The sequence below is a fragment of the Zophobas morio genome, unplaced genomic scaffold, assembly GCF_036711695.1.
Source record: "Zophobas morio isolate AGI-343-1 ecotype UQ-CSIRO unplaced genomic scaffold, CSIRO_AGI_Zmor_V1 ptg000006l, whole genome shotgun sequence".
NCBI classification, from domain to species: Eukaryota; Metazoa; Arthropoda; class Insecta; order Coleoptera; family Tenebrionidae; genus Zophobas; species Zophobas morio.
Genome location: NW_026972111.1, coordinates 17,854,470 through 17,881,474, shown reverse-complemented (window position 1 = coordinate 17,881,474; position 27,005 = coordinate 17,854,470). Strand labels below are relative to the sequence as shown.

Below are 27,005 nucleotides of genomic sequence, written 5' to 3'. Positions count from 1 at the left end.
TAATAATAGTATTCAGTATATTTTGTTCAATGGAGGCTTATGAATAATTTTAGTCATCTGTTTCGAGGCGATAAACTCATGCAAATCAAACAAATGTCTACGTGATATTCTTCCGATGTATAAACATTAACATTGTTAATACAACGCATATTGCTGAGATAGCTTTATTCTCGTTGATCAAGTATGTAAATAAATTTTTTCACCCATGACCTTTTTTGATGATATCGCACATTCACCAGGATGCGGGAGGTCGAACTTCCCGCACACGTGCTTTTTGCTGTCGTTGCCATGATAACCTAGCCCGGAAACGTCAAATTGCTAAGTGTTTACGGCGCCGTCAACGTCGTTGTTTATAATGTTTATAAATAAAGCTGGGCGGTCGGCATTTATTCATCCTCACTACCCGTCTGGAGTGCGGCCTGTGCAACCTCGTCTTACTCCAGAGGTGGAGTACGGGGTCTGCGCCCCCCGCAGACCCCGTACTGCAGGGGGGCGCAGCGCCAAAAGGGGCGCAGACCGTAACGTAACCGATATATTTTTTAAAATGTACAAACGAGTAAGTACATATTTATATTACTTTTTAAATTTGGTGCATGAGGGCGCTTACTATAAACTGCGGGGGGGCGCAGTGGAAGTTAGCTACGCCACTGCCTTACTCGCATCATTTTTGATAATTTACATTTAATAGTTTTATTTAGAGAGACCGACGCATATATTTCAACCGCCTAGCTCTATTTATAAATAACTCACAGTTAATCTTTTCGGTTTTTAAGTTTATTCATTGCAAATAATATTGTACATAACATGTTCGTGAAGCCTGCTTCTCATTTAGATTTGCTTAAACAGGTAGCTTAAAAAAATTAATGAATGAGACAATTTATTTTATTAATTAAATCAGCAACGGCTCACTTGATTTTCCCAGAAAATGTTGGGAATACAATACAATTATTTTTAGAATTACATGGCATCAATATAAGTTGATATACGTGTCTTTGCAAAAATGTTGATGACGTCTTCACAAAATTGTGTAAAGAAAAAACTCAACTCGAATATGTTTCATTGTACGTCAGGAGCGAGGGAAGTTCTGTCGAAACAACTTTCGACCAATTTTCCATGCACTGGTAATACGCTGTGACTATTTTTCTTTTGTGCTGCGACTTATATTATCCATGTTGATGACGTCGTCATAAATTTTTTATTCGGCAAATTAAGAAAGAGTCACCCCATTTTCTCGAAAATATGAAGAATACGTACGTCTGTATATAATAGTGTTAAATGATAATGATAAAATGAGAATTATATATAACATTCGGAACATTTTGTTCGATTGTTCGATTTGTTCGACCATTAAAACTGTTAAAGTTAAACAAATACTAGGAATTAAGAATACATTGTTTCCCATCACTGATTATTATCTGCTTTAAATATATTTCATATTGTCCGTATTTGTACAGACCGTGCCCCTTTGGAATTTGCACCCTTGCGGCGCAGTGATTGACGGGGTGTTATTTACTCTATTGGAGCAAGGGAAGTTCTGTGGAAACAACTTTCGACCAATTTTTTAGATTTACTTATACAGAGTGTCTCAAAAAATAATGAGTGAGTCAATTTATTTTATTGATTAAATCAAGAAGTGCAAAACTGAATACTTTGAAATCTTGCAGACGTTTTGAACTTATTGTAAGCATGGTCACTTTTCAATGAAAATGTATCTGTTTATCAACCCCAAAAAATTGATGACGTCGTCTCAAAATTTTGCCGAATATGTCTAAATGTAGCTAAAATGTGCAAACTGTGATCATGATCAGCCTGTACTTGTAATTTATCATTGCATTCATATTTTTTAGATCCCCAGTAAATTTTGGGAATACAATACTATTACACTGCACCAATCCAAGTTGATATAACTGTCCTAGCAAAAATGTTGATGACGTCATCACAAAATTTTGTAACTGAAACACTCGCTTGAAACATACACTAGCCTGCTTCTTTATCTTTAGTTTAAGATTACATACTTAACGTTATTTTAACTACTTAATAGAGGTTATCATGAAAAAAATAAAATTATCAAGATCAATGTTAACAATTTTTCGAAAATTCTGGATATTTTATGTCACTGGCGATAGATGTTCTGTATAAGTAATCTTAGACTATTTTTTTGGTTCACAAAGTAGCAAAAAACAGAAATCTGGAAGATAATGAATTAATGATCCTTTGACAACAGAGTATCTTCACACATTTGTCAACAGAAAATTGAAAACTGAAAAAACTAGATCAAAATGTCTACAACTGCAGTTCTCTATAAAATTGTATTTTGAGATTGATATATACAACTTAAAAAGGCCATTAAAAAAGATATTTTATTATTAACAATGATCCGTTAAATTATGATCTGAGCTTCTGGGGTTGAAAATTGAATAGGTAGTCTAAGTAAGTTTGCTTAAGAGTAAATCAAATTACAAATCGTAATGAAAATCATGTCAACTTAATGTTGTAGACTTGTAGCGGCGATATATAAGTGGAAGTGAGAAAATATAAGTTCGACCGGTAGCTCATTTGAAAGAACACTCGCCCGGACAGCGAGGGGAGGCGCTCAAGATTTTTTTCTTAATGTGTGTAACCATAACTATATACTTTAATCAGTAAACGTTGAGTAGATACGTTATATTTCGACTATTTTTGTAGTTATTTGGAACAACACATACACAAAGTGTGGTATTGAGTCATCGGCCTTCCACGTCATAGGAGAAAATTTAAAGGTGTTTTACTACCGTTATATACTCCAAATAATCCAGTTACCAACAAGAAAGAAGCAATAACTACAATAGAACAAGAGTTAAAGTCCCTCATATAACCTAAACATTCTTTTAAAACGATTTGTCCTAATGACGCTCGATTTATATAAATTACAAATAGTACATTTTCGTAAACTGTAGTTGAAATTGTCATTTTTATAGTGACAAAGATAAAATTTAAATTCGAAATACGGATACCAGATACAAGTGAGTTGATTCCGTGTCCTAGTAAACGACGAGATGCGCATTGTGGAGGGGGATCCGTTCATACAGCCTTTGCAGGTGTAAATAAATCTATTTCACAGTTATTTAGTGTCCGTGATTGTGTAGGGTGGTGCTGTGTCAAAGGTAACAACGAAAGATAAATTTTTGTGATCCCATGAGTTCGTTTTTTAAATCGTAAGTGGAAGTTTTGTTCATCTAGTTAGTACGATACGTATAAAAATTGATTTTAAGTCCTTGGTGTCACTACCAACATACACACATACACAAATTTAAAAATTGATCTGCATTTTCACAACCTTGATAGGAGCATTACACGTTATAATTTTATAAAATAAAGTTTTTAACACCAATGTTGCACTTGTATTGTACACCATTAAATTCTGAATTATATGCGATCTGATTACTTTTTTTTTTTATTAACTCAAATAAATATTATTTCTGTATTTAACAAAATCGTATAAGGCAATTTGGGACTTCCCTGGGCCCTGAGGTACAGTACAACATATCTAGTCTTTTCGAGTATTTATTATAAAATCTGATGTTGCGAATTTTATTTTTGTTCCCGGAGCGTATGCTAAGGAAGTATTGTAGGCGAGTCCATCGGGGGACTGGCCAGTGGCCACTTGCGATGTGTCAGAACCCCTATAAAGTTTCCGTCAGTCTGTATGTCTGTGTGTCTGTCAGTCTGTCCGCCATCTGTGTCGATTTTTGTTACACAGGTAATAAATCTGCGAAACTACCGAACTGATTGTTACATTTTATGCGTGTTATGAATATCATGTAAATATAAAACACTAATCAAACTTTATCTAATCATCCCCACCAACAGTCTGATGACGGCACTTCAAAACTGTACATACTAAATGTGTTTTAAATTCTATCAAATAACATAGTCCTATACGTGTAGTTATGAATCCGTGTTGAATTTTTACCCAAGACAACAAAAAAAAATCAAAATTATACAATTTAATTTCGAACCTGCAAAAGCGGATGCTTTGAAATCTTAAGATGTTTTAAAGTTATCGTAAGCATGATAAATCTTTAAACAAAATTTTGCCGAATAAATCCTAACTAAAATATCCAAAATATGATTAGTGATTTTTTTGCATTCACATTTTTTAGGACTGCTTATACAGGGTGACTCAAAAAAAAAGATCGAATCCATTTATTTTACTGATTAAATTAGGGACTGCAAAACCTAATGCTTGGAAATCTTGTAGACGTTTGGTGGTAAATTTTTAATCAAAACATATCTATTTATCTGCCCAAAAAATTGAAGACGTTATCTCAAAATTTTTGCCAATTAAATCCTACCTAAAATGTGCGAAACATGATGAGTTTTGACTTATGAATTATTACTGCATTAATAGTTTTTAGATTTGCCAAAAAAATGGATGAGTCAATTTATTTTATTAATAATAATAATATTAATAATAGCAAATAGTAAAGATTTATTATTCAGGGAACTTTTGTCCAATTACAGGATAATTACAATAAAAACAAAAAACTTCAAAATTTAAATATATTTACAATCAAACTTAACGGAATTCTTATAGTACTAAGCTTACGAGGTAATTACTTAACAATGCAACACATATCAAATGTCGGAAATTTCTTTAAAGATATTACCTAATTTATCAAAAAATAAGTCTGGATATTTACCACTCTCAATGCAAGTGGTAAACAAATGAGATAAAGGTTCCGCAAAAATAGTGACACAATCTTTAATAACGAAAGCTGGAATGTTATTAACACCGGAAGTAAATTTATTTTTAAGCTTTTTGCACGCAGAAATAACATCTTTGGTCGTGACAGGTGTCAGAATTATACCTAGGGAGTTAATATCACAATGTGTAGGTGGACCAAAGGATGATTTCGAATTTTTAAATGCACTAGAAAAAAATTGGGCAAATGCATTGAGCACATCGACAGGTTAAATCACGATTGGTTAAATCACTACACCAATCTAAGTTGATCGATATACGTGTCCTTACAAAAAAGTTGATGACGTCATCACAAAATTTTGTAAAGAAAAAACTCATTTGAAATATAACCGTAGCACGCTTCTTTACATTATGTTCAGTTTTTACCTTAGACGGCCAGATTTTTGGAAAAGAATAGAAGTTGTATAACAGCATTTAATAATTTAAGATTGAAATTGCACAACCGAATGCTTTGAAATCTTGCAAACATGTTACGATTAACATAAGTTGAATATATGTTATCTAAAATACAAAAACGTTATGACTCTTTACTTGTGGTTAATCAATGGATACATATTTTTTCATATTACTTATACAGGGTGACACACATCAATTAATGAATTGTATATTTTTAGCAAATCAAGAACGGAGCACCCTATTTTTCCGAAAATGTGTGTATTATTAATGTTGTACTGTATCTACTCAAACTGATATACGTGTCCTTGACAAAATATTGATTGATGCCGCTATCACAAAAGTTTGTTATGGAATAATTCACTTGAATCATTCACATAGCATGCTTTTTTACTTGTATTTTAACAGTTCACACGTCTTTATTAAAAAAAAAATTAATAAAATTTGCAAAATCAAATTTTATAAAAATTTTCCAAAAAGCTGAATATATTTTATTGCAGTTCAGCGCCGAGGAAAGTTCTGTCGAACTAACTTTCGGCCAATTTTTTGGTACTCCGATGTCGTTAACCACTAAAGAATAAAGATGTGTGTGTAGTGTTGAAGTAGAGGTGCATGTTGTGCGTATATTTCAAATGATTTTCTATAAAAAAAAATTGGTCGAAAATTGCTTTGACCGAACTTCCCTAGCCGACAAAGTATAGTACATTAAATCCAGCTGTTTCGAAAAATTAAAAGATTTGATTTTGTGAATTTTATTTTTTCATGATAACACGGCTTATAACTATAACTTAAAATAAAGATATATATGTAATGTTCAAGTAAAGGTAAAGTAGCGTGCTATGCCTTTGTTTCAAGTGAGTTTTACAAAAGTTTGTGATCAAGATGCAAAAGCTGATATATCACTTTGAATAGATGCAGTTTAGTACTAATAATAACAGTACTACAGTAGTCATTCTTGAATCTTGATTTAATTAATAAAATAACGGAACTGAAAAGCATTTATAAGTACCTACTCGTAATTTAAGACAAATAGTGATAATACTCGTCGAGACTGTATACATGAGAGTACACCAAAGAAACTAAACCAAACGGGTTTTTGAAGTAATTGTGGAAGAGTTGAAAATAAGCTGTAAGTACTGTATTTTACAACTTATTTTAATAATTTTTATCTCAATCGAAAGCTAGTCTTTTATACTACCCATTTTATTCATAATATTGAGTTAATTATTGGTTAATTGTTATAAATTTTTAATATCAAAAGAAATTTATCGGCAAATAGTACCCAGTGCGCACTTTTACAGAATTTATTTTTACTGTTTAACAATTTTAGATGCCCAAGTATATTCGTAAAACAAACAAGCCAGGGTGGTGTGCTGATTTAATGAAAAATGCTACACCTACGATTTGTACAAAATGGAAACAGTATTAGAGGGGTTGGTCGAAAATGTGGAATACCAGAATCATCTATACGCAAAGCATTATTAAAAGCTTTAAATGAAGGGCTTGTTTCAAAGGACCCTCGTTTTGGAAGGTGTTTTGTTTTTCCTCAAAATGAAGAAGAGGAGTTGAGGAAACATGCTTTAACATTAGGTAGATTATTTTATGGATCAAGCCCTGTTCAAGTATGTAAATTAGCATTCTCATTTGCTGAAGGCAACGACATTAAACATAGTTTTAATGAAGACCGAAAAATGGCTGGCAAAGATTGGTACTTACTACAGATTTTTAAGACGGAATCTTGAATTGTGTTACGTAAACCAGAGCCAACTAGTATTAACCGCATATGTAGCTTTAATGAAAACATTTTTTGAAAATTTAAGAACCATTTATTAAAAACACAAATTTAAATCAAATCAGAGAAAATATTTAACGTTGACGAAACGGGTATAACCACCGTTTATATGCCACATAAACGATTAGGACCAAAAGGTGTTAAGCAGTTAAAGAGGAAAAAATATAACAGACATATTGTCTTTGCCATTTCTATTGAAACACCACCTGTTGATTTTGCTTAAAATTTGGCAATTGGTAACAGCTTTCGGTTAATTGACAACGGCTTTTAGTTAGAAAATTGTTTGAATATGAACGTTGCCAAATTTACGATTAACAAGTGGTGTTTCAATAGAAATGGCAAATACTATATGTTGTTACAATGCAACTGGTACTTGTTACATACCACCACTGTTTGTTATACCTCTTTTAAAAACGTGTGATTCCTTACAAAAAATGTTCCTCCTAACGCTGTTTATAAATGGTCCAAAAGAAATATTTTATCAGTGGCTACATCATTTTAGTGTGGTAAATCTGTCAGAGGAGGACCCGGCTTGAATAATACTAGATAACCACACAAGTCACATTTCAGTTCCTATTATCACATTTTGTCGAGAAAATCATATTGTACTTTTAATCACACCTCCCCACACGTCACACAAGATGCAACAACTAGATTTAACGTTTTTCGGGCCACTGAAGGCCTCATTTAATCGACAGTGTGAGCACCATCTATTACATTTTGAGAAAGTAACGGCCAATGACATAGCCCAATTTTTCCATGCATGTAGTTGCTATAGAAAAACTGAAAATGGCTTTAGAAGGAATATGGCCTTTTAATCTCGAAGCCTTGGAGTCGTTTTCAGCTAACAATCTAAAGTTAAACATCGACAAAACTACAAAAATCAAGTTTACCCTAAAAAATCTGAAAGCTTAACGAACAATGTTACAAGCGCATATTTTCTAGGATTTCATATGGACGCTAAGTTATCTTGGACTACTCATGGTGAGGTTACTCAAGAAAAATAACCGAAAACATGTTTTTAATGTAAGATGTCTCAAAGATCAACTTTCATCTGAATATCTCGGCAATGTGTAATTCGCAATATGTGACTCACATCTTAGGTATGGTCTTCTTTTGTGGGGGCATACCTCCATACGATATCTTCTATTTCAACTTCAGAGAAAGGCAATTCGAATAATAGCAAATCTAAAATTCAGAGAAGACTGTCGAGCTCAATTTATTAAATTAAAAATGTGTTAACACTACCTTCAGCCTATAGGTATATATAACTATTTAATATACATCAAACAACACGAGAATGATTTCTCAAAACACAGTCAAATACATGAGCATAATACTAGGCACAGAAACAATTTATGGCTGAAAGAAGTAAGATTAAAAAAATCACAAAATGCATTTAATTACTTCGCAATAAAATTTTATAATAAAATTCCGGGATATACTAAAGAGTCGCCAATAAAATAATGTCAGAACATTATAAAAAAAACTGATAATATCGAAAGCATATTACACTTACGATGAATTCCTAAATGACAAAACGCTGTAAAACTTCAATAAACGTTACAATTTTCTACGAGCCCTAACAACTAAATATTGGAACGACAATAAATTTCTATAAAAAAATCACCAAACTTTTTAGCAAAAATGTAATTTATTTTAGATAATTACAATTTTAAAATTAATTCGTTTTTCAAAACTGTTAATGTTTACAGCACAATAAAAACTGGTTTTTAACTCAAACAGTGACATAAAACTCTAAAACAACGTAACATTTTGTGACAGATAAATATTGGGACAAAGCAAAAACAAAACTGGTCACATCTACTTTTGCCTTAATAACTGCAGGAATTCTTGCCATCATACTTTCAACTAATTTTCTGCAATACATAGGAGTTATTACCGTATCCCACACTCGCTAAATTTCCTGTTAAAGATTGATAATCGCTTGTCACGGATGATTTCCTAAATATGTTTTTATTTCACGCCATACCATCTTATTAGATTAGGATCTGGGCTATTCGATGGTCAGGACACTACATTTATATTATTATTCTTTGTAATAAGTGTTGTAGGTGTATAACTTGAAGCATCATCCTGTTGAAAAATATAAATACCAATAGGATAGACTGCTTCAATAGTTGCCTATCGCGACTTCCGCTTCAAGGCTTTTCTTTTGCGAACGCCGCCCGATGAGTACATCCTACACTCACCTTCACGAAAAATGGGCTACCCTTATTTTTTTTTTTAAAGATCCGAAAGTGTGCAAAATAAAGTACGATTTCGGTTGCAATACTTTGATGTTGTTATGCAACGCTTATTGTAATATTCTTATCCAAAAAGAACAAAAAAATATTATATTTTAATAGAAAATAAAAAAATGCAATAATCAAGCAAAGCTGAAAACAAAAGTTAAAGTTTCCAAAAAAGCAAAATCAATGATCATTGACTCATTGTTTAAGAACGTCAATAACGGGTACTTCTCCCCAGAACCTGTAAGACGGCTGCCATTCTCCAGGGCATCTCATGAAATAAATTGTTTATTTCTTCTTGTTGGATATTCTCTCATTCCTTTAAAAGCATATTCTGGAGCTCATCTAAAGTGTGGGGTGCAGGTACACTCAATTAATATGCTGGCCAAAAAACAACATCAAAAATAAGCGTAGTACTAGTAAAAACGTCGAAGCACAGTATTCAAAATCATATTAGCTGACTCCTTTTTCATGCCGGTGAGTATAGAACCCACGTACTGGGGCGGCGTATGGGTTTCTTTCGTAACATTATTAATGATTATCGGTTACGGTGACAAAAGACGAAGTTTTGTAGTAACACTTTTCAATGAAATTCATCCTAAGCCAGAAGTGGAAACTGAAAGTGTTAAAGAACGTCCAAAACCTGGCATTAGGCCAAAAACTGTTACAAATGATGAAAATGCCCTTAATGTCCTCTTAGACGCAACAGAAAATCCCAAAACGTCAGTGCAACAATTAGCGCTGAAACACAGTGTTAGTAGAAAATAAATTGCGATATTATTGGTTACCATATGTAATTGATTCTTTTTTTATTAATGGGAATTTAAATTCTGAAGGTTGTTGCGGGAGCGAATAGTGCCTATACTTAGAGACAAGACAGTGCTCCACCTATAGAGAACTCAGACTGGAGAGACGTTAGAGAGAGAGGGTACGGTGACCATTTGCGAGGTCCGAATCGGTAGGCAAAACACAGGGACTCGCTAGACCAGCGGATCGCAACCAATGGGTCGCGACCCAATTGTGGGTCGCGAAACTTCAAAATTAGGTCGCCAATATTTGAAATGAATCAATGTCGATATATATAGTAATATAGTTGTAATTTCGAAAAATAAATGCTCAAATAAAAATTATTATTATACTTACAGTTTGTATCTTATAGAAAAATAACAAATTTTAAAGGCTAAAAATTAATTTTATTTGAGATACGCATTTTGTACCGGTTCCGCAATTTTAAGTAACAATACCCCCTAACCCCCACATCCCTCTATCCTATAGGTCGCCTTATAATTCTATTGATGTTTTTGGGTCGCTAGACAAAAAAGGTTACGGACCGCTGCGCTAGACTACTTTTAATTATTCACTTCATGGTGTGGTGGCGTGTCTGTGCAGTTCTAAAGTGCTTGTTTTCTTACAATCGCAATAATAACAATCATATTCACGATGGTTACATCTTGTTGTGCATTTGGATACGAGGAGCGGCATCATAAAGGCTGTAATATTTCATTTTATCGGTGAGATATCTGCGGAATAATTTTTTCAAACAATCTTTATTTCATTTAATTTCAGTTTTCCGACAAATCTGTTGCTAAGAAAGCAATGGATTGTAGCACTTAAACGAGATAAATTTGTTCCGACGTCTGCATCAAGAGTGTGTAGCAAGCATTTTAAAAATGAGGACTTTCGGCAGTTAACAAACTCAGTTAATCCCACACAACTGAGAATTTTAAAAAAGGACGCAGTACCATCCATTTTCAATTTTCCAAAACATTAAAGAAAAAATTAAACAAGGCCTAGAAAACTGATTAAGAGAAATTTAACCACGAGTGACTCTTACACAAGATATAAAAAATGAAGAAAAAAATTACAAAAAATATTTTCATATATCATTTGCTAATTTCAATTTAATTTATTAGAACTTTCACGTCTGAACCGAAACCCGCCCAAAATGAGAACGCTACTCCATCCACTTCACGGTAGTAATATAATCTTTTTTTTTTTAATTTATAGTAGACTGTTATGATAGATCTGATAAATTGAAGCAAAGGAGAAGAGAAGCAGCGCGTTTAGAAGATTTCCGAAAATCTGATCTGAAATTGCAGTCAAAGCAAAAATTGTACTGGCATGTTTCGCATAAACTTATTAAAAAACAAAGGGCTATGATTAAATATCGGCGCAATCAAAATTATAGATTGAAGAAAAAAATTAATACCATGAGAGATGTAATAGACCATTTAAAACACTCGAACAAAATATCAGACAACTGTTTTTCGGCTTTACAGGTTTTTATTTATTGAATTTTGCTAGTTAGTTGGTAGAGAAGTATAGATTTAAAACACACCTGCTTTTTTTAGTGTTTGTTGGGTAAAATTCATAGATAGGTAATGTAGAGAATGGAAAGTAGCCATGCTTGCATTTTTTAGAAGAAACATTATTTTCAGATTTACGCTATAATTTTATTGTTTGCTGCAACAAATTTTGAATTTCTATCTTTTTTTTTAGGATTGCTTACCTACTAGCCAACATCAAATGCTCCTAAAACAATTGAAGTTATCGTCCACTCTACAATTTCCAGAAGAACTGCGTGTTTTTGCACTAACTTTAAACTTTTATTCCAGTTCCGCATATAATTATGTGCGGAATATTTTTGCCAAGTCTTTACCACATCCTAAAACTTTGCAAAAGTGGTATCGCGCCGTAGATGGTTCACCAGGTTATACACAAGAATCGTTACGAGCTATTAAACTTAAAGTAGATGAAATGGCTAAAGAAAATAAAAAACTTTTCGTCAGTCTTATTATGGACGAAATGGCAATTAAAAAACATGTTCAGTGGAATGGTCAGCGTCAAGTCGGCTACGTGGATTTGGGTATTCAATCATCTAATATCGATACTGATTCTCTACCGGAACCAAAAGATGCTTTCGTATTTTTGTTGGTGGCCATTAACAGTAGGTGGAAAATTCCAATTGCGTACTTCTTAATCAATGGTTTGACGGGAAAAGAAAGGTCCAATATGGTTAATAAAAGTATAGAAATAGTACATGGCACTGGAACTGTCGTGGTTTCATTAACGTTCGATGGTGCTGCAGCTAATATGACAGTGTCAAAAGAATTAGGTGCAAATCTTTCACGAAATAATTTGAAATCCTACTTTCAGAATCCTGTAACACATGATCCCATATTCATTTTTATTGATATGTGCCACGTCATAAAGCTCCTTAGAAATGCGCTTGGTGACTGGGGTTATTTTTTAGATGACAACAATAATTACATAAAATGGAGTTTTTTCAAAAGTTTAGTAGCGTTCCAAGAAAGTTCTGGTTTACATGCTGGCACAAAATGAAGGCAAGAACATATAAATTATTCCAAAAATATCATGAAAGTAAAACTAGCTGTCCAAACATTTAGGAACAGCGTGGCAGATGCTTTGGACTATTGTAATAAAGAACTGAAGTTGCCTCAGTTTTATGATTCCGAACATACGTCCAAATTCTGTCGAATAATTAACAATCTATTTGATATTCTTAATGTTAGAAATGCTTTGAGCAAACAGAATTATAAGAAACCACTTTCAAAAAGCAACGCAGAATTTGTCTTTAACTTTTTCGAAGAAGCAAGACAATACATTTCAATCATAAAAACAGCTAATCATTGCTTAATGTTAGATAGTCGAAGAAAAACGGGATTTATTGGACTGTTAGTCAACATGCAAAGTACCGAGGGAATAATTAATTATCATGTACAAAACAAAACTAATTTAGAATATTTCTTAACTTATAAAGTAAGCCAAGACCACTTGGAATTATTTTTTTCCAATATACGTTCAAGAGGTGGATTTACAAACAATCCTACAGCCATTCAGTTCCAAGCAGCTTACAAGAAACTTTTAGTTCACACTGAATTAAAAAGCTCCGAGGCAGCAAATTACCTAGCTCAGGACGACACTAGCATTCTAAAAATTACTAGTGCCTCAAAAAAAGTTGAACTAGAAAATGTTGTAGACGGAATACTGAACGAGAAGTTGATGAGCAAGAACCATTCCTAAATTTTTCCTTCTCTTCATACATAACAGATGTTGTGAAATATATAGCTGGCTTCGTCGTACGAAGATTATTACGAGCATTGGATTGTAAAATTTGTTCATCTGCTTTGACTAATAATGAGTCCTTTTCGGCACTGCTAAATTTAAAAAATAAAGGTGGACTTACAAAACCATCAGTTGATGTTGTCAAAGTTTGTAAGATAGCTGGAACCACTTTCAGAACTATGAAATATAATGTTTCAGGGAATGTTATCAATATTCTTATAATTAAAACCATTAGATTACTAAATTTCAGAAATATGTTTAGTGTCTTAAATGACCACATTTTGGATCAAAATCCACTTAACAATCATGTAGTGCAGTTGGTTTATGTGATTTTACGTACTTTTTTTATTATTAGACTGAATTATGAAAACAGCAGAAATAATCAAGTTCCTAATAAAATCAGGCAGGTGTACACAAAATTAATTTTGTTCAAAAATCAATAAATGGTGTGTTTATATTCATTTTGTATTGTATGTATTACAGTTTCCTACAAAATAAAAAAAAACGACAACAAACTTGAATTTTAATATTATTTTTACATGATCTCCTATTTAACTCAACGGCACCGAAGTTCGTTCTTACCTACCGATGCGTGTTGGCCTTGTCTAACAACACTCACTGTAGATATGTTTACTTCTCTCTCTAGTTGTCACCGCATGCGAGCGGTACTACGCACCTCAACATTCCATCCATTAGTTCTTAGATCATTGGCTCCACCCCATTTTGGACGTCAAGTGCGACAGTTGGATTGTCGGATTTGATACCACTTGACTTTTTTGTAGGGCTCTCGCGTTTATATCAATAGACCGATTCACATTGAAGACTTACAAGAACGCATACGCAACGAAATTGCTAGCATTCGTCCAGAAATTCTCATTAACTCACTATAAATTTCTTTTCTTTTTTGCTGCCAGGAAGTCAATGCAGAGCATTTTTAGCATCTTTTGTAGAAAACAGAAGTTTAATTTTGGTTTCGGTTGTTATTGGTTAATTTATTTTTATTTGGGGGAACGTCTGCAAAAGTTCAAAACATTCGATTTTGTAGTTCCTGATTTAATCAATAACATAAATTGACCCGTTCGTTAATTTTTCGAGTCCTCCTGTATAAGTAGTTCTAAAAATATGAAGGTAATGATAAATGACAAGTGTAGATTCATCATGTTTTGCACCTTTTCGATAGTAAGTATTTATTCGGCAAAATTTTGAGATGACGTCATCAATTTTTTGGGGGATAAACAAATATATTTTGAATACAGATTTACCAATACTTGCGATTACTTTGAAACGTTTACCAGATTGCAAAGCATTGAATTTTGCAGTTCCTAATTTAATCCATAAAATAAATTGACTCATTCATTATTTTTTTGAGTTACCTTATATGTATAAGGAATTCTAAAAATATGTATGAAGGAAATGATAACTCACAAGTATAGACTTATGCACATTTAGATAGGAAATATTCGGTATAATTTTGATAAATTTTTTGGGAGATAAACAGATATACTTTGGTTAAAAATTTCCATGCTTATAGTAGCTTTAAATGTCTGCAAGATTTCAAAGCATTCCATTCTGTAGTTTCCAAGTTACCCAATAAAGTAAATTGATGCACATATTAATTTTTTAAGTCACCGTGTACAAGCAGTTTTAAACTTGTTTACACTGTAAAATGTTTTTACCTATACAGTTTAAAGCCAATAATACTACTATGTTGCTAACTGGCCTCAAAAGCCCGAAAACACAACGGCAAAGCAATTGACCCTTTTCCTGTAAGCAAAGTGAGTAGACATTATATAAATTCCAATGACACAGAGTGAGACAACATCGCGCAGGCGAAGTCAGATTTTTGGAGCGCCAAGTTTAAATTAACCAATGCGCGACAGATTACGCATGTGTAGCCGGTTGCATTCTGTCAAAGCGGTTTGTTGTCACAGGCCTTTGCTCTGCTGCCGGAGTGCCGGATACAATTTCCAACGTGGTTTTGAAGATGCGTGCGCACGAAAAGTCACTATGGAAGTTTTACGATCTTACAGGAAAAGGGTCAATATGGCGGGTCTCTCTGTCTCTCTGTGGTACCAAACTCTACTGCGCATGCACTCGTACTTCCTTGATCTGTAGTTGATAGCGTGGTTGGACGCGTTTTGGCATTTCGTACTTTGCTTCTATTTTGTGTAAAATTTAAAATTTAGGAAAATCAGCCCAATTGATTCATTGTTGCCAGTGGCACTAAATTTGAGTGCGGGCAAATATTAGCATGCTTGTCATTTGAGTGGTATAGTGCTCCAACTGCTGGTTCGTTTTTATGACTGCATCCTATTGTGAAGGAGTTAAGTGTTCCACAATAGGCCTCTGCCGCAAGTAATCCAGCGGTCATAAACCATCAAGGGACCAACTGTCTACACTACACAGGGTCGTATACGCCCGTAAATCTTTAAGATGATTTATGGTACGGCTATTTACATTTTCAATAGAGTTCTTAATACTTGCGGGAATTAAGATTGCAGTGCCATAAAAACGAAGTCAGAGTTGGCCCACTATACATACAGAGAACATAGAGAAACGTCCTAGTTTAAATTAAATCACGGTTCACGGTTGAGGACTCCTCAATTTATGTTGGCAGCAGTGTTTGTTTCTAACTAGGAATAAAATTAACTAGAAGAAATGTCATAATATTTTTAACGACTTGTTTTACTTTCGACAAATTGACACTAGATTTACCAGAATATTACAAGGTGCTTACTGTTTCCTTCACTTTCAATCGGGTCACACGAATTACAATTATAGTGAAACAAGGTTTTTATTGACATCCACTATTTAAATTTGGCGGTTGAGGACTCCAATGTCAATAAGGGTGGTTTTGAAAATCAACTTGGTTGTCGCATCTATATTAATCTATGGTACATATACCACCGCGGAGGTTAATTATTATGAGATTGGACCCCGTAGTTCACAGTGGACCGTCGACTTCCTGGCGCTAGCGGTCCTCGAGTACCCGATAGCGTGCCGATAGCTCTATAGGCACCCACTTATCGACCTTTCCGACAACCTTCCTATCATATTTGTTAATTCTTTGTTCCAATCGTTATTGTTTAGTAAAAAAAAAATCTTAAGAAAAATATCACTTTGTCGTCCATTCAATTTTCTGTCATAATTACATACGGGACTATAGAAAGTATACAAATTGCCAAAGTGATGCGCAGAAATATGTGTTATTGATTACAGTCAACAATAAAATAATTTTAGTTCCATTTATTTATATTTATTGAAAAATATTCAAATCTGCTATTTGTTTTTTACAAAAGCCCAACGAATTACAGGTTATCTCAAAAAATTCAAGTGTCCGGGCTTTTTTATTTTGGCGTGTATTTTGTGTGCTTTCGGTGCTGTGGGGATAGACGTTATATTATAAATACATAAATAATCCACGGATCATTTCTTATTTTTAATACGTTATATTTAGGGATGTACCGACTAGTGGCCGACCGGTCGGATAAGCCGACTATTCGGTCGTTTTTCATCGTCGGCTGCAGTCGGCGACTGGTCGGCTAAACAGCCGATCGGTCGGCTTTTTTTATTAAAATTAAAATAGTATATAAAACAATTGAACCCGGTTTACCGAACCACAATTAAATATTTAATTGCGATTTAATTTTTAACCCCGCGTTAAAGTACCATGTGACCGACTCTACGCCAATGAGACGTCGCTAATGGCCTTGTTAAATGCGCCATCGACTTAATCTCAGTTAAAATATTGTATAAACTGGCCCTAAATTGTGTTATTCTTTATTTTTGTACTGAGTTACTAAAAAAAATTAAATGTTAAAATTATCCAAACAAATTTAACACATTTTTTGGAAAACAAAGGAACTTTAGTTATTACTTTTATTAAAAAAAAAAAACAAATTTTTGAGGTAGTCAGAGAAATAGAAAAAAAAACACACTATCTGTCGCATTTATAAACCGGTTTTAGCAAAGCCGAACAGTCGGCCGACTAGTCGGTTTTTATTGGCCGAACAATCGGCTAGTCGGTTAGTCGGCCAGACCTACAGTCGGTACATCTCTAGTTATATTTGATAAAAGTACGGAAACAGATATAATCTTTCATTCATTGTCGTAGCTGAAAATTAATAATTGAATATCTTATCTTCTAATATATAAAAATGGATGTTGGTATATATATATATATATCTGTGATCGATAGACTCCGAAATCGTTTGACCGATCACCATGAAATTTGGCACATGTAAGTGGTTTTTCATGGAGAAGGTTTTTGTGGTATCCGCTTTGCTGTAACTAGCCACTAGATGGCGCTACAGCACATCAACTTCTACACCGTTCAACCGATTCTGATAAAAATTGGTACACGTTGGCATTTGACTATGGAGAATATTTTCGCCCTATCCATTTTGCTGTAACTCGCCACTAGATGGCGCTGCAACACATCAACTTCTGTACCAATCAACCGATCCTCACGAAAATTGGTACACGTTGGCATTTGACTATGGAGAATATTTTCACCCTATCCATTTTGCTGTAACTCGCCACTAGATGGCGCTGCAACACATCAACTTCTGTACCAATCAACCGATCCTCATGAAAATTGATATACGTTGGTATTTGACCATGGAGAATATTTTCGCGTTATCGATTTTGCTGTAACTTGCCACTAGATGGCACTGCAGCACATCAGCCTCTCTGTTAAAGTATTATGAACTTAGAGAATCAGCGGCACCCATATATCGAATACTACTATATTGCTATCAGGCCTCAAAAGAGTCCGAAAACACAACGGCAAAGCAATATATCGGACCTCTTTGTCTCTCTGTAGTACCAAACAGTACTGCTCATATACTCGTACTTGCTTGATTTTTAGTCGATAACGTGACTAGATGTGTTTTGACATTTCATACGTTCGCTTCTATTTTGTGTACGTGCGCACAGACCCTCGGTACTTTTCTAGACAGAAAACAATATCTTCCGTCTCCCTTTGTCCGTGAACACCGTTTCTATGTTACTTCTGAAGAGTTAGCAAGTATTAGATATATGGCGGCACCAATGACAGCATTGTTTTCGTTGGTATTACAACAAAAATCGTATTGACCGCAAAATAAAATCATTAGTGATGTTCACTGTCTACAATCCTCAGTAATAACAAAGAGTGAATTACTAGAGATTATTGAAAATGCCATCCAAAAAATCAAACTGATTCCGCGCATTCCAATGGTTCCTACTGATTTGCCCTTTACATTCAAACGACTACAGTTTCCTGTGCGTCTTGCTTTCGCGATGGCAATCAACAAAGCCCAAGGGCAGTCTCTGCGCGTTGCCGGATTAAATTTAGGAAATCCATGTTTTTCACATGGTCAACTGTATGTTGCTTGCTCCAGAGTAGGAATTCCAAAAACTCTGTACGTCTATACACCAAATCGAAAAACCAAAAATATTGTTTACCCACTAGCGTTACGATAGATGTTAGTATTGATTTAAATGTGTTCAAGTTGTTTCAGTTATAGTGGACCAAAAGCTATAAGGTTATATGGCCATCATAAAATTATCCCATTGTGTCGAAGTTAAGTTGTTTACAATAGAAAAGGTTTTAGGGTCGTAAATAACGTGTCCAATGGAGCTCGACCGGCTGTTGTGGTAAATAAGTAAATATATACACAAGCAGGACAACGTCTGCCGGGTTCCGCTAGTATTTTATAAAACTGCTGCTTCATCAAGTTGTAGTAAATTTGGTTTTCGAAATTTGAAATTTGTAAAATCGCATAATTAAGTACCTATTTTACTAATGTTAGGGAGAATACAGAAATGTTTGACAATATAGGACAAGACCCAAAAGTTCATTCCACGTGGTAATTAACCTTTAGTAAAATAACAAAACCCTGTTACGCACAAGTTAAGAACGTGCTACTACAAACTAAAAAGTATACAGATTTTTCTTATGTACTATTATTTTCTATTTGAAATAATATCCCGTCATTGTTTGAAAACAGTTATGTCAGAGAAAACGGCGGAACAATGCTTGTGTTCATTGATAAAATTATTGACACGTTTTTTAAACTGTACACATGCACAGTAACTTTCCATTTGAATCGTAACAGTTACTGATGAAAGCGTGAAAAACAAACTTTAAAAAGTTGGTCAGAGGTTACTTCGACAGAACTTCCCTCGTTCTTGAAGTACAGTAAAGTGTGGTGTAAATGACATCTCGAACCACCTGCGCCGCGGGGGCGCAAATTTCAGGGAGATGCTGTTCTCAGACATACGGACAATATGAAATATATTTAAAGCAAATAACCAATGGAAAAGAGTGTATTATTATCAGTGTCCATGCTTAACTTCGATTGTTTATGTTTATACAAAACACGATACATATATCGAAATAATGTCACGTAGAAATTTGTTTAATTTGAATTAGTTGTTTTCTCAAAACAGAGGACCAAAATTATTAATTAAGCCACAATGGAACAAAGTGTTTTGAATATGATTATTAATTTGATCAACAAAAAATTGGTAGGACCCTATAAGTACATATAATAATCCAACAAATCCAGCTTTTTAAAAAAATTATAAAGTTTGATTTTATGATTTTCGTTTTATGTAGAGTAAAATTATGTACAGCGACGTAAATAACACCACCGCAGCCTTGGCGCCCTACGAACAATGTAGAATATATTTAGAGCACATAACTAACGTCATAAAATATCCGTCAGCACTAGTTAATAGCAATCTGAAGCTCAAGTGTTGATTTATGTTTATACATCGAAAGAATGACACACTAGAAATTACTTTGATTTGAAAGAGTTTGTCTTCTCAAAACACAGGACTAAAATTATTAATTAAACCACAATCGTACAAAATGTTCTGAATATTATAATTCTTATTTTATCATTATTATATAAAGACGTGCGTATTCTCACATTTTCGAGGAAATGGGATGACTTGTTCTTAATTTGACCAATAAAACATTTGTAGTGACGTCATCAACGTGCCAAATTCAGCATCGAACCCACTACCGCATGTCGCACGGCTTCGCCGCAAGTCTCCTTGTTCCTAACCTAGCCACTGTACCACGAGGACTTCTATTCAGTGTCGGTAATATAATGTTATTAAACCTTGCAAATGTTTTTGCCAAAATGTGAACATTTAGCGAAAAAACTGAAAGCGGATTCGTACACTACAAATATAAGAGTATATTTTTGTATCACATTCAAATCATTTTAAAATACAATTCATTGAAATGACGTCATCAAATTGTTGGTGGGGATGATTATCCAAATTTTGGGTAGCATTTAAGTATCTACATGATATGTCTAATATACGTACAAAATTTGACAACAATCGGTCCAGCAGTTTCACAGATTACGTGTCTAATAAAAATGGATACAGATAGAGAGACAGACGAAAACGGAAGACTACTTTTTTCGTACTGTAGGGGTCATGAAACGTCGAGAAAATATAAAAGTGTCATTTCGTCCGATTGCCTTGATTACTATACTTCCTTAGCTTACGCTCGGGAAGTAAAAATGAAAAGTAGCATTTTATGCTTATTTTATCGGTTAGATTTTGAGATCAAGTTGATTTTAATTATTAGTGACCATGTTGGTAAAAGAAAGTAATAGGTTTCGCAAAGAAAAAATAGGTACTAGAATATTTTCTGCTAAATTGAAAGACAACATTACTAAGGCTTAATGCATGTTAAACATTTTTTTTTCCTTGAGGAATCGCCATGTAAAATAATATATTCGAATCATTTCGGCCTCTCTGTGTTGTCTGTCTGAAAATTTGTTAGGACCCAATCTCCAAAACTGTCGAACCGATTATTTTTAAAGTTTACAAATGACTTAACATTGTCGTCAAAATGTTAAGTCATTTGTAACTAACTAAAATTTGATTATCATCGAAAAGTAGCCGTTTCCCGGATGGTCCCTATTAAAATACTGAAGGCTGAAGAATTTATAGATTGACATCCTGTATGCAATGCATAGACACACAGCAACGGCGTTTAAAACTTCTGTGTGTAATAAAAGAGCAATTTATAAATTAACTTAACATAAAGTTTTACACCTGCATATTATTGATTTGAACGTTAGTTTTGTCAACTAACTCACGTCTGAGCAAATAACAGCACAATTTTTTGTTGCAAAACTATTTTGTCTTGCTTTATCAATTATCAGTCTCGTTATTACTCAGTAAATTATATACAAATTCACTCCGTTTACGATGCAGAAATCAGATTTCAGTCACCGCCATCTGACGACATAGTTAAATTGATTAGAAACAGTTTTATTTACATTGATTCATCGAACATAAAAAAGGTAAGGTAAGTGTTGCTAATTTCTTATTTTATGTTAATAATAGATAATTTTCTTATATCGCTTTATTCGTTCCATTCCAATATACATTTACAAGCGTACCATACTATTCGTTTAGAGAGCAGTTCAGTATCTGGCCACAATAGCATACCTGACCGCTGTATGCGTGAGTTAACGGTACCTACCTTTTTTTCTCATTAATTAAATTCTCTTGAGAACTAGGTCAGTTGGTTAAAGTACTGGTTAAATTGTAAAATGCATACTTTGATTAGTAATCAGCTGACTGAAAACCTTGACCTTAGTGGACATAAATGATAACCACGAAACTTTCGGATTTAAACGTAGAAACTAGTATATATTATCTTTTTACTTCCTGAGTGTAAACTAGGGGATAAGCTCTATCCGGTGAACGACTATTTTGATGTTTTCTTGACGTTCTGTCACTTCTAGATTATGAAAAAATAGGTCTCGTATTTCCGTCTCTGCGTCGTCTATCGCCTGCCTGTGGTTTGCTGTCGAAATTGTGTAAACAGAATCATGTCGTCAACATTTTAACAAGGACAGGTACAATTGAACTCGTAAGTTTTGACCCTATGGACGGATTGACTTCGGGGGCTGTCACAGTGTGTGGGAGTCCTAATCCCCCAAAGACAAAATTTGCAGGTAGATCCAAACTACTACGAAATTTACGTATTCACCGAGTTCTGGAGAATATGTTTTAACTTGGAAATTTGCAGCCTAAAAGTCGGTTCATATCCGCTTAGCATATCTGACATGCCAAAAAAACATAACATATAGAAAGCATATGCATACCAAACCTATCACGCTATTAATTTACAATATTTATGTTTTTGACATGCGCGTAAACGAAGGAAGTATTGTAATCGAGTCCGTCCGCAAACTCTCTACTATTACCTAATTTTTCTCGACCTTTCATGACCCCTAAAGTACGAAGAAATAGGTCTCCCCCTTCCGTCTATCTGTCTGTCTCTCCGTCTATCTGTCTGTCTCTCCGTCTGTCTATCTGTCTGCCATCTGTCCAGATTTTTATTAGACAGATAATCTTCGAAACTACTGGACCGATTGTTGCCAATTTTGGTTGTATATTATATTAGGTATATCATGTAGATGGTAAAACGCTAATCCAAATTTGTCTACTCATCCCCACCAACAACGTAATGACATCCCTGCAAAATTTTGTATAATTAATATATCTTAAATTTCATAAAATATTATACATCCACGCTTGTGTTTTGTGAATCCGTCCTGCTTTTGTTAATTATTATTATTTTTGCTCAACTTCACTGTTCTTTTACCACATAATACGTCGTTTAGTAAATGCAGAACGACTCCCGGCGTTTCTAATTGCTTTTCCCTTCAAATCATAAACAGCACATCCCATTTTCACAATGTGAGAATACAATAATAGATAACTGTTATTATTACACTGTAGTTATTCATGTGCTTTACAATGCTTTCATATTTTTCCATTATTGTTAGTATGATATATCAATCAATACACTGGATGTAATAAACAAAACTAAAGTTCATTCATTAAGGAATGCATAAAAAAGTCTCTCCAGAAAACTCTAAAAGAATAACATATACTTACTGCGACATTTGCTTATCGGCGGAATGACCGTCGCGCCTAGACATATAAACCATAGAAATAATATTACATGGAAGTATCTTAGAGAGAGATGCGCGTTGTCAACACAGTGGGACAGAGACAGGGCTCTCTGGGTGGCAAAACATTGACGCGAAACTGCAGAGCACTGTGTTTCTGGAGGTTTCTTTCGTGCTGTCGCATGGTGTTTGAAGGTGTATTTTTGCAAATTTACGTTTTATATGCTCAAGTTACCTTATTTAGATGTCTACAGTCTTTTTAAGTTGTATTTTATTGGACTATTTGTTTAAACATCGTGAAATCGTGTTGTGCGTATAATTGAATAGAATGTGCAAAGAAAGCAATTGTTCTATTTTCAAATAAATTGTTCCTTAGATAAATACCCACTTTTACCCCAGCGTATGGTTGGAAAACAACCTAAATAAAGCTACAGGTGCCCATAACAAATCTGAAGACCTTTTATTTAGCGTACATATTTGCCTCAAATAATTTAATAAAAAACTTGACAAATTATAATGTCAAGTTTGACATGGAACGCCTGCTCTCTAATTATAAAATAAGTGAGGTGAATTTTATTTCCATTTATATTTATTTTTAATGATTGTGAATAAAATAGTATACATACACTCGGTGGACATGTTTCATTCCCGTCTCAGGCCTGTTGTTGACCTCGACGCTACGCGTCTCGGTCCAACAATCTGGCGTTCGACGGTAATGAAACACTTCCCGCCTCGGTATGTAATATACTATTACGTACCTTTTTTAAATAGTTGAAATATCAAAGATGAGTTTTTTAAGCATGCAGCTTCTCGTGAAATACTCAGCTAATCTGTTTTTTTTTTTTAGGATAGAAATATGTGGGTGGTAATCCTTCTCCTTCAGATTATGAGAGTTTTAGCACAAGGAGGACCGTCTACGGTTAGCGACCCTTTCAAGGAAGCAAAACTGGTATCCAGAATAACAGTAGACAATTCACCTACTGAAGAAAGAAATTATCAAGCTGTACCATCACTATATAACATTCATGAGCAAAATGAACCTTATGGTATATCATACAACTATCACAATTACGATGAAATGACTAAATGGCTAAGGGCAACAACATCAAAATATCCTTCCTTGACCGCTTTGTATTCCATCGGAAAATCTGTGCAAGGTTTGTTAAATAAATACTTAAACTTTATTAAACCACGTGTTCAAAAAAACCAGCATTGTGTTTGATATTTCATACTGTTTTTAAAAACAAGTATTATCTATTTTTTAATATATGCGCACTAAATTACACAGGCATAATTAAGTATTCACCAAAGGCAGTGTTGGGCAGTATCTAGATACTTGTATCTAAATAAAGTATCTAGATACATTTTTGGGTATCTAGTATCTGTATCTAGATAAAATCGAATTTAAGCACAAAATATCTGTATCTAGATACAAAATTAATGGCGCAGATACAGATACATTTTTTCTTTCACTTTTTTTTCAGTAGTTATTAGTTGAGTTATACTAGTAGTAATTTTTGATACTTCATGTTGGTGATTTTGGCCACATAAACAAAAATAGAGGTAAGAGGTCCACTAATAGTGTTCTGTCACGGAAATTTTCATATTTTAAATACCATCATTTCCTACTTTGTAGCCTTCAGAACTTATACATCTTTAAATATAATCCTGAGGGGTAATAAATCTAAGCCATGGTAAGATGGTATTTTAAAAACCATAAACCACAATTCACTATTCACTGCGTTTTACCCTTATCGGGACAATGCATTTTATCTGCGTACCTGAGCAACCCGGGTCCGATAGGCCCGCTGGTTGTATTTGTGTTATTAAATAAGAGTAATTTTAATAGTAAAAATATTTGTTTAAGGTATGTTATTATTTTTAGAAAATAATAATTGCATGTTAAATAATGATTAATTTTTTCAATTAGCACAAATTAGTTCTGTAATCCACTAATCGAATGTTCAATACATACATTTCTCTCACATAAATCGCATATTTGTTACTGTTTTATACCTTTATTTTTCAGACAAATCTAGCATCTTTTCCTGTTGCCACATGTGTCATTTCTTCACTTTTTCATTGTTGGACCTAACGCGAGGCGGGCTTGGCAGGTCCGTTTTGCCCTAGAATGTGCAGTGTGTTAAGTGTAAATCTTGGGCAATAAAATTAATATTTTTACAACCCTCGGTAGAATAATTTATCGTGATATATTCTCAGAAGTCGTGAAACGAGATTAAAATAAAATGAGTTTCAACAAAAATCTGGAAATTTAAAGTTGCACTCTGGTGATTCCGGCCTGCCAGGCAGCCTTTGATCCTATAAGGGGTTTAAATACCTTTCTAGGAAATTGTTTTTATATTGCCTTAAACGGAACCAGCGATTCTTCCTAAAATGTATATACCTGCCGCACCCGTATAGACGATTAACGGACATAGTCATAAAAACATCGTAAGCCGATATTGAAAAATAATAATTTATGACAGGTTGCCGACAACAGACCTTCAGCACAGAATAATCATTTCCCGTATTCTTTTGAAATATTAATTTTAAATGCTGGAGACAATTATTAGATATACCAAACACAATTTGGGCACTGTAGTATGGGAATAAAAACAAAAAAAATATTCTTTTTAAGCGTAGGTACGTAATAAATATTGCACTATTTGCGACACATCAAACAGCGAAGCGATGGCCTATTTGCAGGAAAAATGAAAAGATTTTTCAGTCTTGAATAACTATGCTACAGTAAAATGTTTATTTTTAAATTTAACACCACAATCCCTTCTTCTACACCTGTGGAACGGGTGTTTAGTAGCGGAAACCAAATTCTGACACCAAGAAGAAATAATTTAGGTGACAATACGTTCGAAATGTTGTTAATTTTAAAAAGTTCATTAAACAATACATAAAAAAATACATAAACATGTTTTCAGTTATTTTATTCGCCAAGCCTTCAAAAAGTATCTGTTTTCTTGTATCTGTATCTAGATACATTTCGAAAAAATCGAAAACAATCTGTATCTAGATACTTTTATCTTCCATATATCTATATCTGTTTCTAGATACTTTTAAAAGTATCTGCTCCCAACACTGACCAAAGGAATGAAACCGACAAATATTTTATCAAAAAAGTCGCAGGTGACAAGAACTTTATTGAAGTCGCGGGAAAAGGCTGCAATAATCAATTGTTTTAAAGAACTCAAGAAGGCCTATGGAGACAAAATAACACAAACAGAGCTAGCAACTAAAGTTGGAATCATTTTTACAGTTGCGAAGTGTAATTGTTAGTTTCGGAACAACAGATACCAGGAACAGATTTTTTAGTGGATTTACATTAAAACTGTCCAGTCTATTTTTAAAAGGTTCATTATCATTTGAAAGACACGCGAGATTCAAAAGATGGACGAAACTAGGCTCAAATCCTTTGTTCCTTTAAGATATCCCAGGACTCTTTTCGCCACCTTCCAGTGAAGTTCTCAGTAACAGTTGTTCAACTGGCTAAAATAGATCACGGTATGAGTTGTATCCGGTTTTGTCCTCATGGATAAGTACACTAGTCCACCAAGAAGCTCTCGGTAAGAGATGTCTTTCGGATAAACACCTTCTCCGTTGAATTTACCCAACTTGATACACACTTCCGGCGTGTAGTGGGTTACAATCGCTTATCTTGAATCTCGTGAGTATGTCCTCAATATATCCCTTCTGGCTTACAGCGATATAATTATCTTTTCTCTCAAATTCAAGACCTAGACGGTACGTGAGATCTCCCAGGTCTTTCACCTCAAAATTTCGGC

The 27,005-nt window shown here is 34.0% G+C and overlaps 1 protein-coding gene across 4 annotated transcripts in view; it reads left to right on the top strand.

The window, feature by feature from the left end:
- Positions 1-3,078: 3,078 nt before the first annotated feature.
- The window catches only part of LOC135123747 (carboxypeptidase M), a 30,868-nt gene continuing 6,941 nt past the window's right edge, over positions 3,079-27,005 (top strand). Inside the window, exons 1-2 of one of the 4 annotated variants that reach the window (XM_064048623.1) lie at positions 3,079-3,194; positions 24,056-24,365. In XM_064048623.1, the coding sequence (XP_063904693.1) occupies positions 24,065-24,365 (301 nt within the window). In that variant the 5' untranslated portion in view covers positions 3,079-3,194; positions 24,056-24,064. Of the gene's footprint in view, positions 3,195-21,482; positions 21,586-24,055; positions 24,366-27,005 lie in introns of those variants that run through there. The other 3 variants (XM_064048620.1, XM_064048622.1, XM_064048621.1) reach the window with 3 other exon arrangements.